The sequence below is a fragment of the Musca autumnalis genome, unplaced genomic scaffold (assembly GCF_047663935.1).
Source record: "Musca autumnalis isolate F117 unplaced genomic scaffold, ASM4766393v1 scaffold_5, whole genome shotgun sequence".
Taxonomy (NCBI): domain Eukaryota; kingdom Metazoa; phylum Arthropoda; class Insecta; order Diptera; family Muscidae; genus Musca; species Musca autumnalis.
In genome coordinates, this window is record NW_027412088.1 from 45778569 (window position 1) to 45794962 (window position 16394).

Below are 16394 nucleotides of genomic sequence, written 5' to 3' on the forward strand. Positions count from 1 at the left end.
TGGTGGTATGCATACATAAGTACATACATACATATGTTCATAATTGTCAGAATATGTAATTTGTATGTATTTCAATGACCTCCATTCACAAGATACGCACACATTACAGAAGCAGAGCCTTTCGATTTTATTTATTCGAAAATCTTCATATCAAATCAATATTTCACCTGACAAATTGCCCTCGATTAAATCAATCAGCTATGAAAGCAAATTTATTGAAGTTATTTGCATCATTTGCTAAGCTATCGAACAAGTGTGTGTGTGTGTATGTGCGTGTGTGTGTCCTTGTATGGCGTGATATTGCACTTTTGGAATGTAAACAGGGTTAATTTATAGCAACCTGGCATTTATGACATGTTACCAGAATAAAGTTTATACATATTTATGTTCCAACGTGTATGTGTGTGTGTACGTGTATGTACGAATTTGTACATTTGTTAGCCTTAATGTAATCCGACATGATTGTATGTTATCATTTAGTATGCGTAAAGTTTAGATTTGCAATTTGTGAGCAAAAGAGCTGAAAGCAAGATGTGCCTAACTAGATGCAAATTAAAGTATAAAGTAAACTCTCTGCCATAAAATATTGTGAACTAAAATGGAATAATTAATTTCCTGTTAGGTGCAAAAATTGAACGACCACAGATACCCCAAATGCCTAAATAAGGTAAAAAATGTATTTGAGAGATATACCAAAACATGAACCAATGTGGCCGATATTTAGTGGAGGAGTTCCGAAACTCGGAAGTTTCGTGACTGCTGAAAACCTCAAGTGTCAAATTACAGCAAGTTCGCTTAAAATTTGTTGATAAAATCCTCAAAATACCGAAAATATGGGGGTACCGTTCTATAGGGGCTATACCAAAAAATTAACCTATGTGGACGATTTTTGGTGGAGAAGTTTCGGGACCCCTGAGAACTTCAAATGTCAAATTTCAGCTAGTTCGGTCACATTTTTTGCAAAAATCCTTAAAATACCGAAAATCGGGGGGTACCGTTATATGGGGGTTATTCCTATATTGACCTATATTAACGATTTTTGGTGGAGAAGTTTCGGGACCACTTAAAACCTCAAATGTCAAATTACAGATAGTTTGGTTAAAAATTGTAGCTAAAATCCTCAAAATACCAAAAATCTGAGGTACCGTTATATGGGGGCTATACCAAAAAAATGACCTATGTTCACGATTTTTGGTGGAGAAGTTTCGGGACCACTGAAAAATATACCAAAACATCCACTTAGTTCAGTCACAATTTGTCCAAAAATCCTTAAAATACCTAAAATCGGGGGTACCGTTATATGGAGGTTGACCTACATTAACGATTTTTGGTGGAGATGTTCCAGGACCACTGAAAACCTCAACTGTCAAATTACAGCTAGTTCGGTAAAAAATTGAAGCTTAAATCCTCGAAATACCGAAAATCGGGGGTACAGTTATATGGGGGCTATTCAAAAACATGGACCTATATTGACAATTTTTGGTGGAGAAGTTTCGAGACTGCTAAAAACCTCATGTGTCAAATTACAGCTAGTTCGGTAAAAAATAGCTAAAATCCCTAAAATACCATAAATCGGGAGGTACCGTTATATGGGGGCTATAACAAAGCATGGACCTATCTTGGTAATTTTTGGTGGAGAAGTTTCGAGACCACTGAAAACCTCAAGTGTCAAGTTACAGCTAGTTCGGTTAAAAATTGTTGCTTATATTCTCAAAATACCGAAAATCGGGGAGTACCGTTATATGGGGGCTATACCAAAACATGCAACTATGTTGACGATTTTTGAAGGAGAAGTTTCGTGACCGCTGAAAAGTGTCAAATTACAGCTAGTTCGGTTAAAAATTGTAGCTAAAATCCTCAAAATACCGAAAATCGGGGTTACCGGTATATGGGGGCTATTCCTAAACATGGTCCTATATTACCGATTTTTGGTGGAAAAGTTTCGTTACCACTGAAAACCTCAAGTGTCAAGTTACAGTTAGTTCGGCTATAATTCGAAGATAAACTCCTCAAAATAGCGAGAATCGTGGGTTACCGTTATGTGGGGCTTTTCCAAAACATGGACCTATATTACCGATTTTTGGTGGAGAAGTTTCGGCACCACTGAGAACCTCAAATATCAAATTACAGCTAGTTCGGTCAAAGAATTTATTTTAAATCCACAAAATACCTTAAATCGGGAGATACCATTATATGGGGGCTATACCAAAACGTGGAAATTTTGGTGGGGAAATTTGTTGGTCATTGAAAACATCAAATGTCAAATTTCAGCTAATTCGGTCAGAAAATGTTGCTACAATCCTCAAAATACCATAAATCTCTCTTAGTAATTTTTAACGGATAAGTTTTCTGGTCAGTGGGATCCTAATTCGGTCAGAAAATTAAGCTAAAAACCTGAAAATACTTTAAATCGGGAGGTACCGTAATATGCGGCCTATACCAAAACGTAGACCTATCTCCACCATTTTTTTGTGCGGAAGTTTTTTGACCTCGCCAAATTGGAGCCAATTTGAGCAGAAAATGTAGCTTAAATCCTCAAAATATCTCAAATCGGAAGGTACCGTTATATGGGGGCTATACGAAAAGGTGGACCTATATAGCCCATCTTCGAACTTGACCTGTCTATGGAAAAAACACTCGGGTGCAAAATTTTAGAGTTCTATCTCAGTTACGCTAGATCGATTACAGAACAAACGAACAGACGGCCATTGCCAGAACGTCTTAGAATTTTATCCTGATCAGGAGTATGTATACTTTCTATAGTCGCAAATGAAAAGGCTACTAGGCGAGCCTAAGCGGAAAAAAGTGCCTAGACCACTCCCTATAGTGAATATTGTATGAGTCATTATTCATCCAAGCATAACAAGGTATTCGAGGACATAGAGAAAACTTCTCTCCACCCGTGTTTGAAATGTTGGATAATCAATTATACTGTTACGGAATTAGGTTTAACTAATCTCCGTGTAGACGTTGTTTTATTCCCCAGTACGATTTGTACCAAATAAACAGGGTTCGTTTTAGATTACGCTTCTACAATGCTTTATTTACTTTATTACACTTATTCAGAACCGACTTTAATGACTAAGCACACAGCAAGTCTCTAGTTAGCACGCAGCTATTCTTTAACCGATCTGTTCAGTTCAACGCTTAAAACACAACTCACTCGTCATTGCCAGTTCCCCTGTATTTATACCCCAAAGTCTCCCTGTTCTAGAGTCCTCTAGAACACATATGGCAACACCTCGAATCTGTGCAGCGAACACATAGACGCACAGTCGCACTAAGCGAACAACCATACTCACATACATACATGGGGGGAATAAAATTGGACGACAAGCACAGTAATGACGTAACTACAACAACAAACAGATGCAAGAAATAAAGAAGTGACAAACTAAACAATAATTACATGACTATGGCAAACAAAATAAAAGCACATTAATGAAAGGTAAAGTAACATCTAGAATAATGAAGAGAGTTCTACATGGTAGTTGTTGTTTCTTAAATAAAGTAACTGCGTAATAAAAACTTTACGTTACAATTCAAATTTTTAAATTAACGGAAATTAAACTAAACTAAATTAAACCTATCAGTTACATTCGTAACAATACATTTGTGTGGACGACAGTCGTTTGTGGAAACCAGAAATATGAAGTCGATTCTTGTATCAGAGAAATATGAAAATATCGGCCATTAAAACTACTGCTACTACAATGTCGCCCTCAGCATTGCAACAGAGTGACTCCTCAATTTTGTAAACATTGGTGTAGTTGCAGTATTCTTATTATTAGCTAATTATACCCTCCACCATACGGAGGGTATAAATAGGTTTGTCATTCCGTTTGTAACACATCGAAATATTCGTCGGAGACCCCATCAAGTATATATTATTGATCAGCATAAAATTCTATGTAAATTTAACCATGTCAGTCTGTCCGTCCGTCTGTCTGTTGAAATCAAGATACAGCTCGCAATTTTAAAGATAGAGTCAATATTTGGTACAATATTTGGTATTTATTACTTGCAGGATGGTTGGTATTGAATATATCGGTCCACGTTTTGATATAGCCCCATAGAACTGTACCTCTCGATATTCGGTATTTTGGAGGTTTTAGCTTCATTATCCTACCAAAATGGCTGAAATTTGGTATTTAGTTATCGTTGGGTTTATAGAACTCTCCACCTGAAATTTGTTGGTATAGGTTCAGGCCTTCATATAGCCCCCATAGAACAGTACCTCCCGATATTCGGTATTTTGAAGGTTTTAGCTTCATTATCCCATCAAAATGGTTGAAATTTGGTAATTAGTATTCGTCGAGGATATAAAAAATCGTTCCACTCAAAATTTGTTGGTATAGGTTCACGCCTTCATATAGCCCTCCACACTCTGCGCCGTTCATCTGGTGTACGGGTTGGTGGACCACAACTATTTAATTGCTCCGCAACATCCTTCCACACCTCTTTAAAAGTGGTCTTAATTTCGCCAAAAAGCCTGACTCCACCATCTACGTTTGGGTGGGCTTCCATTTTTAAGCAGTATTTCAAATTGCTGTTTTGTGGCCATTTTGGCCATTATAAGTACTGAAACACCAAAAAAACGTATATAATTAAACAACTTCAATTAAGTTTTTCAAAATAGTCGGGCTTAATCCCATAGACGTTGTTTTAATATTTTATTAAAACAACTTTAATTTATTAGTGGGAAAAAATTGGCGATGTTTACCAAGGGGTAAGGCAGGGAATACTATAGTTTCAGATCTCGCCACAGATCTTCATCAGTTCCCTTATTTCTTGTTTTTCAACAAGAAACTTTTTATACCCAAGTGCCAATTGCTAGCTCAAATAGATACGTGCGCAAAGAAACACTCTGATCGAGAATTTCTTTGGCACTACCTAAACTCTAGCAACTTCACAAATTCAATTAAAATAACACTGTGCAACATTTTTGAGCCAATCGCGTGCAAACAACTTCTGTCCAGAATTTTGTAAAAGTAGAGGACCAATAGACAAAAACCATATTTGGGTTTTGTTTTCTTAGATCGGGTTAGGTTTTATGACCCCATCTAAACATGGTTAAAGATCGAATTGTTAAAACAAATCGGAGCTGTATCTCTGAAACCAATACGAAACTTGTTTTGACATCTGCAGCAAGCTTGTAGATAAGAGCAAGATAAAAATATTTGGAGAAATAGTGAACTCGAAATACTGCATTTATTGCCTCAAAATTTATAATATATCTAAAAATTCTATAATTTGTGTATATTTCGCAGCGTATCTCCCAAAATATTAAATTCTTCTTAATGTTACCTTTAGGGAAAATATTCTCTGGAATGTAATACACAACTATTTAGAACATTATATTGTTGTAAAATGCCTCTGCAAATTTTTCAACAACAATTTGGTAAATATTTCAATAATTCATTGAAATCCCCAACATGAGAATAAACAGCCTGTGTGAACATTGTTTGAAATAAGTTTTGTAAAAGGTATGATATGAAATACCCTTTAAACAACGTGAAATGACAATTTTAGAGTTTCAGAATGTTCTGAAGAATTGATGGTCACTTAATTTGGAAAATTTTTAGAATGGTTACTTGTTTCAACTTCCAACAGTTTAGTTGTTACTGATCAGAATTTCAGAAATTATGTAAACTTTTCTATATTTTAACGAGTTTGATGCGCTAGATGCAGCTTTTCCTAGTTCATCTGTTTGACACATAAGTTCTACTACTTTAGGGCTACAATATTGCTGAAGACTGCAAGGCAAAATTCTTATTAGTTTCGGAGACAATGGTCCGATCATTGGAAAAAAGGCTCATTTTAGGTCGGCTTAGATGATCTAAACCCGATCTAAGAACACAAAACCCAATTAAGGTTTTTGTAGTCTCAATATGTACTTTCAGAAAATGCCAATTAGAAGTTGTTCGCATTTCCAGTGTTGCACAGTGTAAATGGAAATGTTACTTATGTTTCAATTTTTCGTTTTTATTCACTTGTAAACATGCACGGCGACAGCTAATTTGCTGTCTCCCGAAAGTGAACTTTATGGCGACAGAATTTGACGGCGTCGGGCGACTTTTGCCATACGTAATGTAAAAATTGCATCTGGCAACGCGACACGACTCGTGTCGCAATACGGAATCGACCCATTAAGTACCTGGGGCCTAATTATGTGATTCGATTCGATCGAGAATTTACTCGTTAATAAGTTTTCGACACGAGAAAAAAACGGCATGATAAGACTCGATCGAAATCACTGATCGAATGTTTCGAGAGTAACCGGTAATCGAACTATGTGTTCTTTGGGGAAAGTTATGAAGGTAGACGTCAAAAAATGTGTTTATTTCAAATCAAAAACTAAAAAACAAAATTATGAATGAAAAAATGTAAATATTTGTGGAATTTTTTGAACAATACATTGAATAATAATTTCGGAATGAAGTTGTGCTAAGAAAATATGAAAATTATTAATGTTTGCAAAATTGTTTTGTCATTCTTGTTACAGATTGCTAATACATCTACCTTAATAATTCTCTCTCAAAATAAATGAGAGAATTTTGTTTTGCATTAGCCTCTCTGAGAGAGTATTTCCTTTGGTAAACAACGGGGGATGAACTATTTAAAATGCACTTTATTAAAAGTTGTACACCTATAAAATAAAGCCTATTAATATTAAATAATTTTTTGTTTTGCAGAAATGCTTATTTTTTCAACTTATATTTTAACGACTGCAAACACTAATTTTTGGTTAATGATAGCATGCATACATATGTATTTATTTTAATTATAATTTTATCACAATTTCTTAAAACGACTGAAAAGGACTTTTCCCAATTTCTCTTATTTTGTGTAAAAAATGCTCACAATTATTTACTAATATCATTTTTCCTCTATAAACCGTCAATAAACAACAATTTTTTACATTTTAAACACAAATACAATAAGAAATCTTTCATTTTGTTTGTTTACGATAGGCCATTTGGCTACGAGAAATTACTCGCAAATTTATGCTCAATTTCTCGATAATTTTACTCGATAACGAATGTTGTCATCCCAACTTTGAGTACTCGGGTCGAAACAACTCGATGTCGAATCACGTAATTAGGCCCCTGGTTCCTACAACTCAGCTTGTCGCAGATAGCTGTGGCATGCGTGGACAATATGAACATGCTGTTAACCCCTACAATTTTAGGGTAGTTTGTGTTGGGTACCTCGAACGAAGAAGCCGTATATTTAGTGGCGGATATTCCTCGCGTAGAAATAGGTGGTAAAATCAGTCAGCCCTTCAAAAATTACATCAGGGAAGTTACCTGACCCCAAGATCGTACAATCATCCTCATACGTTACGATCTCAATGCCGTCTGGAGGGGGCGGAATACAGGAGCGATAGAGGTTAAACAGTCCCGGATATATCACCTCATCCTGGGGAACCCCTGTTTCACTCGACGGGGCTTGGACTGCTTTTTCCTGAATTCCACGTACCACTGGCGGGCACACATATATGTATTTGATTATCCAATGTTTCAAACTTGACCGAAGGCTAGACTGTTCAGCGTCCTCAAACAGCGTGGAGTGCTTGACAATATCAAAGGCCGCCAACATTGTACCATTGCAAGGCTTGCTCTGGTTGAGTCCTCGACTAATATCTGTGGAGATGAGGTACAACGCTGTTCTCGTGCCGTGCTGCTTACGGAACCCATGCTGTTGATCGGCAACTGAATAGCTATTTCTTACGCTGGAGAGTAATAGAGCATCAAGAATCTTTGCCTGTCTTCAGTAGCGGAACCAATCTTTACAGACATCGGGAACGATGTGGGTGGCTAGCAACAGATTGAGAACTTTGGTGAGATACTCGACTCCAGCTCCAGCTCATCCAGCTGTTTCAGCATTACCATGTAGATTCCATCAGGTGCCAACGCTTTAGATGATTTGGCATTCCTGGTGACATTCACAACATCATCCATTGTAAATTGTAGTGGTTCCTTCTCGGCAGGAAGAGATCTAGTACTCTTCTATTCGCCCTGTCACTATCATGGTGCTCGACAAACTGTCTCGATTAAAATAACATGCGCACCTCTTCGGATCAGTCGGCGTAACATTGCCAAACGTAGCAAAGATTCTATATTTCTTCTTTCCAGGGTTCGAGAGAGACTTAACCATTGCCCACAATTCACTTATTCCGGATCCAATGTTGCAACTGTTCAGATGATTTAGCCACTTGCTCTGTTTATGCTCACCGAATAACAACTTCCAGTGTCAGCTCATTTACTCGGGGTTTGGCTCGACGAAGCTCTCACGCTAATTTGCTAATCCATGCGCCTTTGATGAGAAATTTGCCCTCACTTCGGATATTTGACTAGCAGATATGTATATGTCGAGCGGCTGAAGCAGTGAACATCCTTTCTGCTTCTGAAGGCCTGGCCAGATCTCTGAAGCGGTGATTAGTGAAATCTCTGATTGATGAAAGTGCGGTGTTTAGAGGTGATGAAATCGGGTGGTTTGCTGATGGATACACTTATGGGAGATGGTAGTACCAAAGAGAAACCAGGTTAAGCGATTTGTCAGACCAGGTGACACGATGGTTATACATAGCTGGCTAACTGTAACATTCTCCGCCAAATCTGGCAGAGGCGTCATCATTGATCGTGCCTCCAAGTCCAGTAGGTTATGACCTTCCAAAAGCTTTTCGAGGCAACAGAAGACCACTTGAGACCTTTTAAAGGCAAAAGAAGTACTTTAGAGGTCTTCTGGGGCCAAAAAAAAACTTTTTGAGATCTTCTATAGTCATCAACTTGAGGCCTTTTGCAAACAGAAGATGAACTCTCGAGATCTTCTAGAGACAACAGAAACCCACTTGAGGTCTTTTTTAGCCAACAAAATACCTCTTGAGGTCTTCTAGAGACAAAATATGGCCACTTGAGGTCATTTGATGTCTTCTTTAGACAACAGAAGGCCACTTGAGGCCTTCTGTAGACGAGTGAAGTACTCGTGAGGGACAATAGAAGGCCAATTGAGGTATTTTATAGGCAACAGAAGATCACCTGTGGCCTTCTATAGACAGGAGAAGAACTCTCGAGGTCTTTTAGAGACAACAGAAGGCCATTTGAGGTCTTTTATTGACAACAGGAGATCACTTGAGGCCTTCTTTAGAGAGGAGAACAACTCTCGAGGTCTTCTAGAGCAACAGAAAACCATTTGAGGTATTTTATAGACAACGGGAGATCACTTGAGGTCTTCTTTAGAGAGGAGAAGAACTCTCGAGGTCTTCTGAAGACAACAGAAGACCATTTGAGGTCTTTCATTGACAACAGAAAAACCCATTGAGACCTTTAAATTCAAGAGAAGAACTCTAGAGGTCTTTTAGAACACAAAAAAATACTTCTTGAGATCTTCTATAGCCAACAAAATAATTCCTGTGGTCTTCTAGAGACAACATAAGGCCACTTGAGGTGTTTTATAGCCAACAAAATACCTCTTTAGGTCTTGTAGAGACAAAAGATGGTCACTTGAGGTCATTTGATGTCTTCTTTAGACAACAGAAGACCACTCGAGGCCTTCTGTAAACGAGAGAAGTAATCGCGAGGGACAACAGAAGGCCAATTTGAGGTCTTTTATAGGTAAAATAAGATCACTTGAGGCTTCTATACAGAGCAGAAGAACTCTCGAGATCTTCTAGAGACAACAGAAGGCCAATTGAGTATTTTTTAGGCAACAGAAGATCACTTGAATCCTTCTTTAGACAGGAGAATTCTCGAGGTCTTCTAGATACAACAGAAGGCCATTTGAGGTATTTTATAGGCAACAGAAGATCACTTGAAACCTTCTATAGAGAGGAGAAGAAGGGGTCGATCATCGATTACAATTACCGTTGAGTGGCGTTGCCAGTTGTCAAAATTGATCCACGTATGGCAACTCTCAACTGAAGTTGCGAATCTCAGTTGACGAACCGACTATTTTTCAGCAACCACCAATTTTCAGTTGCAGTGAACATTTTCGAAGAAACAAGAAGTAAAATAGAAGAAAAAATTAACATTTTGTTAACAATTATTGATTCTTTGCATCATTAATTAATTTTGTGTATCAATATGGTGAAAATAACGTCAAAGCAACAGTTCGAAATATTAATTGATAAAGTGAGTGAAAATCCAAACTTAGCCCGAGGAGTTCGGGTTTTAGGTGAAACCAAAGCCACAGCGGATGAAGCGTGGAGGTCCATTTCGGACAAAATAAAGAAACTTCAACGCCACTGGTGGTGGTCCATCACAAGAAGTGAATTTATCGCCTTTGGAGCAGACAGCAGCAAATCTTTTGCAAATGAATTTGGTGACAAATACAGTAGGTTCTGTTTAAGTACAAATGACGAACATCCTCCATCTATATAGCCAACTACACCAGGGAATTTCGTTTTTGAATACAAATGGTTTTTATTTTGCCTTTTTTCCTCCTCTGTCATCTTCGAAACGATCCAATTTTGGCACAATTTGTCCTCTATCAAGTGGACAACTTCCTTCAATAATCTCGACAATGTAGATTGAGCCATGCAATTGTTGAAATCATTGCCATGGGGCTTTTGGAAACTTCCGTCCTCCAAGAATCGCAACGCTGCGCACACTATTAAAAGTGGGGGTATTGCTGTTGATCTGTAACTTACTTTGAAGTCATCCTTTAACGTTTCCACAACGTAAACTACGGCATCCTTTGGCAATGGAAAATACGCCTTAAACCTGAAATAATTTACTGATTATACAGATCTTTCCACATGATCATCAGCTTACAGTGCAGATGACAATTCCAATGGATTCGACTTGTCCCTCAAATTTCTTCTAATAGATGCAATGTCCTGTACATTTTCTTCATCAAAAAATAATTCCACCGAACTTATCATTTTTTGGGACAGCAAATAAAACTTGACGATCCGAAGATTCAATGGTTATATTCCAATCTTCGGTTGTTTTCCAAATTTGCTCGAAAACTCAGCCAAAATATTAAAATATTGTCCAGAATACACAAAAGAGTTATCCAAAGCGCAATTATTTTTAAAATGTTTTTTTTTTTTTTTTTGGCGAATAGAGGTCACAAGTTTGAAAAAACACTGATCGATAACATGTTTATCGACCACCCAGTTGAGTTGACATTAATGGTACAACATTTCGTCTCAGTCGCGCAGACAACTGACAACGCAACTCAAGTTTAGTGTCAATACAAGATAGACCCAGAACTCTCGAGGTCTTCTAGGGACAACTGAAGGCCATTTGAAATCATTTATTGGCAACAGGAGATCACTTGAGGCTACCTGCAAACAGAAGATGAACTCTTGAGGTCTTCTAGAGACAACAGAACGCCACTTGAGGTCTTTTATAGCCAACAAAATACCACTTGAGGTCTTCTAGAGACAACAAAAGGACACTTGTGGCGATTTTATGTCTTCTTTAGACAACAGAAGAACACTTGAGACCTTCTGTAAACCAGAGAAGTACTCGCAATGGACAATAGATGGTCATTCAAGGTCTTTTTTAGGAAACAGGAGATCACTTCAGGCCTTCTATAGTCAGGAGAAGAACTGTCGAGGTCTTCTAGAGACAACAGAAGGGAACTTGAGAACTTTTGGAGCCAAAAAATGTTTCTTGAGGTCTTCTAGAGACAAGTTAAGGCCACTAGAGTGCATTTGGTGTCTTCTATGGACAACAGAAGGCCACTTGAGGGCATTTGATGTGATCTACTTTCAGCCTTCTACAAACAGAATATGAACTCTAGATGTCTTCTAAACACAACAGAAGGCCACTTGAGGTCCTATATAGCAAAAAAAACTCTTGAGGTCTTTTAGAGGCAATAAAAACCCCTTTGGTCTTCTAAACATGAGACCTTCTAGAGACCAGAGAAGAACTCTCGACATCTTCTAGAGACAAAAAAAAGGCACTTGAGATATTCTATAGCCAACAAAATGTCTCTTGATGTCTTCTAGAACCAACAGAAGCCCACTTGAGGACTTCTATAGGCAACAGAAGACCACTAGAAGCGTTCTATAGACAGGAGAAGAACGCTCGTGGTCTTCTAGCGACAACAGAAGTTAATTTGAGGTGTTTTAGAGGTAACAAGAGGTCACTTAAGGTTTCATAGGGGCAACCGAAGACCAGTAGAAGTCCTATTTAGACAGCAGAAGACCAATTGAAGTCTTATATAGACATGAGAATGGCATATAACATGGAGTACAGCTATTTGTCGGCGATTGTAGATGAGGGGGGTCATTTGTATCTGGGCTAATTGTGCGTTTGAGATTTTCTCTATCCTCATATTTACAGCTTATACATTTTCGCATTTCTCTTTTCCATTTGCTTTTTGTGTCTTCGCTCACCTCACATAGCTTTTTTTAATAAATTATCGAAAATGTTTTAAAAGTACTTATGGACGCTTTTTCGTGCCCTCTGTTTTGAGATATGAAATTTACAAAATACAATAACTATATTCTATTTAAATACAAAAACTATTTTTATTCTTTTTTTAAGTCAAGATCATCCTTTAAAATTTTGTAACATTTAACAAAACATTTTTCCATTACTGTATGTCAATTTCCATATAACCATCGGCGTGTGTTAAATGTTTCGCTTCCAATTGAGAACCCTCTTCTACAATGAAATTGGCCCCAACTAAGCAATTTTTAAGTTTTGTGCCCTTTTTGACAACAGCCTTTGGACCAATTATGCAATTATCAATATTACAACTGAAACGAAATAAATATAAATAAACATAAACAATAGCTTATTATTAGATATCACAGTCTTACCCTTCTTCCACAATTGCGTGGGCCATAATTAATGACTTGTTCACAATATTTTTGGGATTAATAAAGCAGCTGGGGCCAAAAACACTGAAATTCAATGAAGTTTTCTCCGAAAGTTTGGCATTATCGGCAACGGCAATTTCTTTAGTTTGCGTTGAGTTAACCACAGCATTGGGTGAAACTAAAGGAAGTTCTAGACCACCACACAGTACAGGCCAAATGGATGGGAGCTGAAGCAAATACAGGACACTTTAAAATGGATCATTTAGTATAAACAATGGTAACTCTATACCTTTTGATTAATGGCAAAGAACGATAGAGTGGTGTTAACACGAAGACCTATGGTTTCCTTTGGCGCCTCCAGGGCATAACATCTCAACAGGTCACCATTGTATAGCGGCTTTGTTCTATTGTCATTGTAAAGTGTTGTCTTGAATATTTGCTGTTCCAAATTCGATTGAGGTATAAACTAAAAATGTTGGAATTTAATGTAAGGTTTAGATTTGGTGTATTTACGTTCTTCGCGATACTTACATCAAAAATATTATCTCCTTGTTTGGTGCCTAAACCCGATTCAGACTGAGTATCCGAGACAGGATTTGTTGTCGAGTGTGCACTAGCCTTTGCCATTTGTTTCTTAATCAAATATGGCAAAAATTCACCTTTTAGTGTTGAGAAGTTTTCATTCTATAAAGAAAGGAAGGAGAGGTAATGTTAAATAGTCCACAAAGGAATAAAATGAATTGGAAATACTATATACAATTGAGATATATGGAATCTTCGCAATATTTATTTATCTACGCGAAAATCAGGGTAAAATAAAATTTTGAAAAGTATGGATCGCGACTTGAAACCTCAGACGAAAATATCTGAACTTAAAATGTGTTATTATCCACTTAAAAGTATAGATCACGATGATTGAGATGACAGTCGCCCACGTCTCCATCGGTCAATGAGTTTAAGTTGTGAATAAAATCTCTCCTTTCTAATGAATTTATAAGGTGAAAAGACTTGGGAGACAAAATAATTACGAAATCTTTTAAAGACTGATGCCGGGCATACACTATGGGCATGCAGGACAGCATTTGTAATAGTATTAGTAAATTTTGAAGTTTTTGTCAATGTATTTGGGAGTAGTTTTGGCAGGATTGAAATCAAAATAGTTTTGATTTTGTAAATGAACCCCTTTCAATCCGATGAATTTTGTTTATTTTGTTTATAATGCGGGGCATACACTATACTGCCAAACTGCACTGCCAAATGAACCCTTGTGTACGTGTGTGATTGAATAGTGTGTGGCATTCCTTCAATCCATATTCCAAAAATGATGAATTTTCCTCCAAAACTCGATTTTGGGTTGAAGGTTTCCAATTTTTTTAATTTCCTCAAAAATAATATTTGTTGTTTTCAAAAATTATTTGTTGGTTACTTGGAAAATAAACAAAATTCATCGGATTGAAAGGGGTTCATTTACAAAATCAAAACTATTTTGATTTCAATCCTGCCAAAACTACTCCCAAATACATTGACAAAAACTTCAAAATTTACTAATACTATTACAAATGCTGTCCTGCATGCCCATAGTGTATGCCCGGCATAAAAAAACTATTTCGTTCTTCAATATCAAAAAAAAAAAAATTGGGAACAAATTGAATACTCTACCACCTGACGGAAAAAATTTGAAATTTTTTTTAAATTGTAAGTTTTTTCTAAGTAGCCGGACTTCGGCCGGGGATTTAAGACTTTCTCCTATGGACAGGAGCCAATTTAGGGCACGAAAACAACATTTTTTTAATTTAAAATTTTTTCTTACTTTAACAAGGGAATTTTCGGAACTTAAGAGGCCCATATCTCGGGAAGTATGGACTTCCCCCCGGATAAGTTTATATATTTGTGATCAGGACAACAAGATCTACCTGTGGTAATTTTTCTAGATTTTTCCGCCAGGTGGAAGAGTATTCTATTTATGCCAAAAATTGTTTATTGCCTCAGAGACTGCATCCTGTGAATGCAATGCAATCCTGTCTAATTTGCGTGTGGCAATTGCAATCTACAACTCAAATTATGGGGTATTATATGGGCAAATGTATTGAAATTTTTTAAAAAATATCTTTACCAAACAGTGGCCAGTACAAACCCTTCGTATTCATCATTTATACCTTTCACTTACCTTTTTCAAAAATTCCAAAACCCATTTCTTCATTACATAAATATGTGAATCTGTCATCCTGGAAAAAATCGTCATCTTGCCATTTTTCCTCAGCAGATGGGCATTTACGCTCATTACTTCTTCGAAATCACTTGCCGAAGCTAAGAACAGTAAACGTCTAGTTTCCGGATGTATACCAATTAAATCTCTTTCGGGTTTATGTTTAGTTTTTGGACCAGGCAATGTTACATCTGATTCAAAACCACTTTTAAAAAGTAAAGCCGTAAATGAGGCGTCATGTTGACGAAACTTATTGATTAAAGGAAACAAACTAACATTTGAGACAATGTCACAACTCAGTACAAGAAAATCCGATTGAATTTTATCATGTACATAACGTAAACTGTCCGCTGTACCAAAATCACTATCCGTTGGTATGCATACAAAATCCAATTTCATTTTTAATGACGTTTTCTCCATAGCCAATTGAATTTCACTGCGTTCACTTTCCAAGACAATAATAATGGCCTCTGTAAAGAAAATATGGGTTGCGATTACATGGATTCATTCATAGAAGAAGCTAAAATCAATCAGTAAGATACCTTGGAAGTTATGTGTCTGCAGGAGATTTAGTGGATACCACAGCAATGGATATGGACCGATGGGTAGCAAACATTTTGGTGTTTTTCCTAGTACTTCTGGCAGGCGTGTTCCACGACCTGCAGCCAAGACAACAGCCTGAAATTCTTGAGTGACCATATTTTCTTTCTGTTGTTAAACTTTCAGATTTTCCAACTTGGCCGATTATTGCAATTTTTCACACGCATTCAACTCACACACACACTCACACGCGGATTTTGTATAAAATGTGTTTACGTGCCTAAATGTCAATATCAGCTGTTTCCTATGCATCATTCCTTCGTGATTAGCAGACCCCTGCAAAGACATAAATGGTCTGTTCCTTTACGTGCAAGAATCTTAAAGTTTTACAACTTTTTACTCGAAAAGCGTTCCTTTACTTCAGACACCATACAATTCATATGGGGGCAGTTTACAACTTTTACTACTTTTGCCGGTTTTACCATTTTCAAAAGTAAAGGAACAGACCAAAAATATAACAAGATGGGACATTTACATTGCTACTATACATCGGCAGATGGCGCTGGAGGTCTACAATAATGTTTTGTTCCAATATGGTGACATAAAATTATGTTATACAGACAACTAACAGAACATGACGGCAACAAAAACAAGTATAACATAATTTTATGTCACCATATATGCCGTGTTCCAGAACCTGCAAGAAGCTACTATTTTTTACTACGATAACATTTTTTCCTTTATGTTATCGGAAAAAATAGTAAAAATTAGTAGATTCTTGTAGTACTGGAACAGACCAATAGGAACATAACATATTTGGTCTGTTCCAGAACTGCAAGAATCTACTAATTTTTACTATTTTTTCGA

The 16394-nt window shown here is 37.0% G+C and overlaps 1 protein-coding gene and 1 long non-coding RNA gene across 2 annotated transcripts; both read right to left on the reverse strand.

Annotated features, from left to right (window-relative positions):
* Positions 1-6613: 6613 nt before the first annotated feature.
* Positions 6614-11028, reverse strand: LOC141405679 (uncharacterized). The gene is made up of 2 exons (XR_012413252.1): positions 10776-11028; positions 6614-10724 (listed from the first exon to the last, which is right to left on the reverse strand). It is a non-coding gene; the product is annotated as an uncharacterized lncRNA (long non-coding RNA).
* Positions 11029-12462: 1434 nt separating this feature from the next.
* eIF2Bgamma (eukaryotic translation initiation factor 2B subunit gamma) lies at positions 12463-15828 on the reverse strand. Its single transcript, XM_073988733.1, has 6 exons — positions 15530-15828; positions 14949-15457; positions 13313-13465; positions 13071-13247; positions 12782-13008; positions 12463-12718 (listed from the first exon to the last, which is right to left on the reverse strand). The coding sequence occupies exons 1-6, from the start codon at positions 15684-15686 to the stop codon at positions 12553-12555; spliced, it is 1389 nt and encodes a 462-aa protein (XP_073844834.1). The 5' UTR covers positions 15687-15828; the 3' UTR covers positions 12463-12552.
* Positions 15829-16394: the final 566 nt, after the last annotated feature.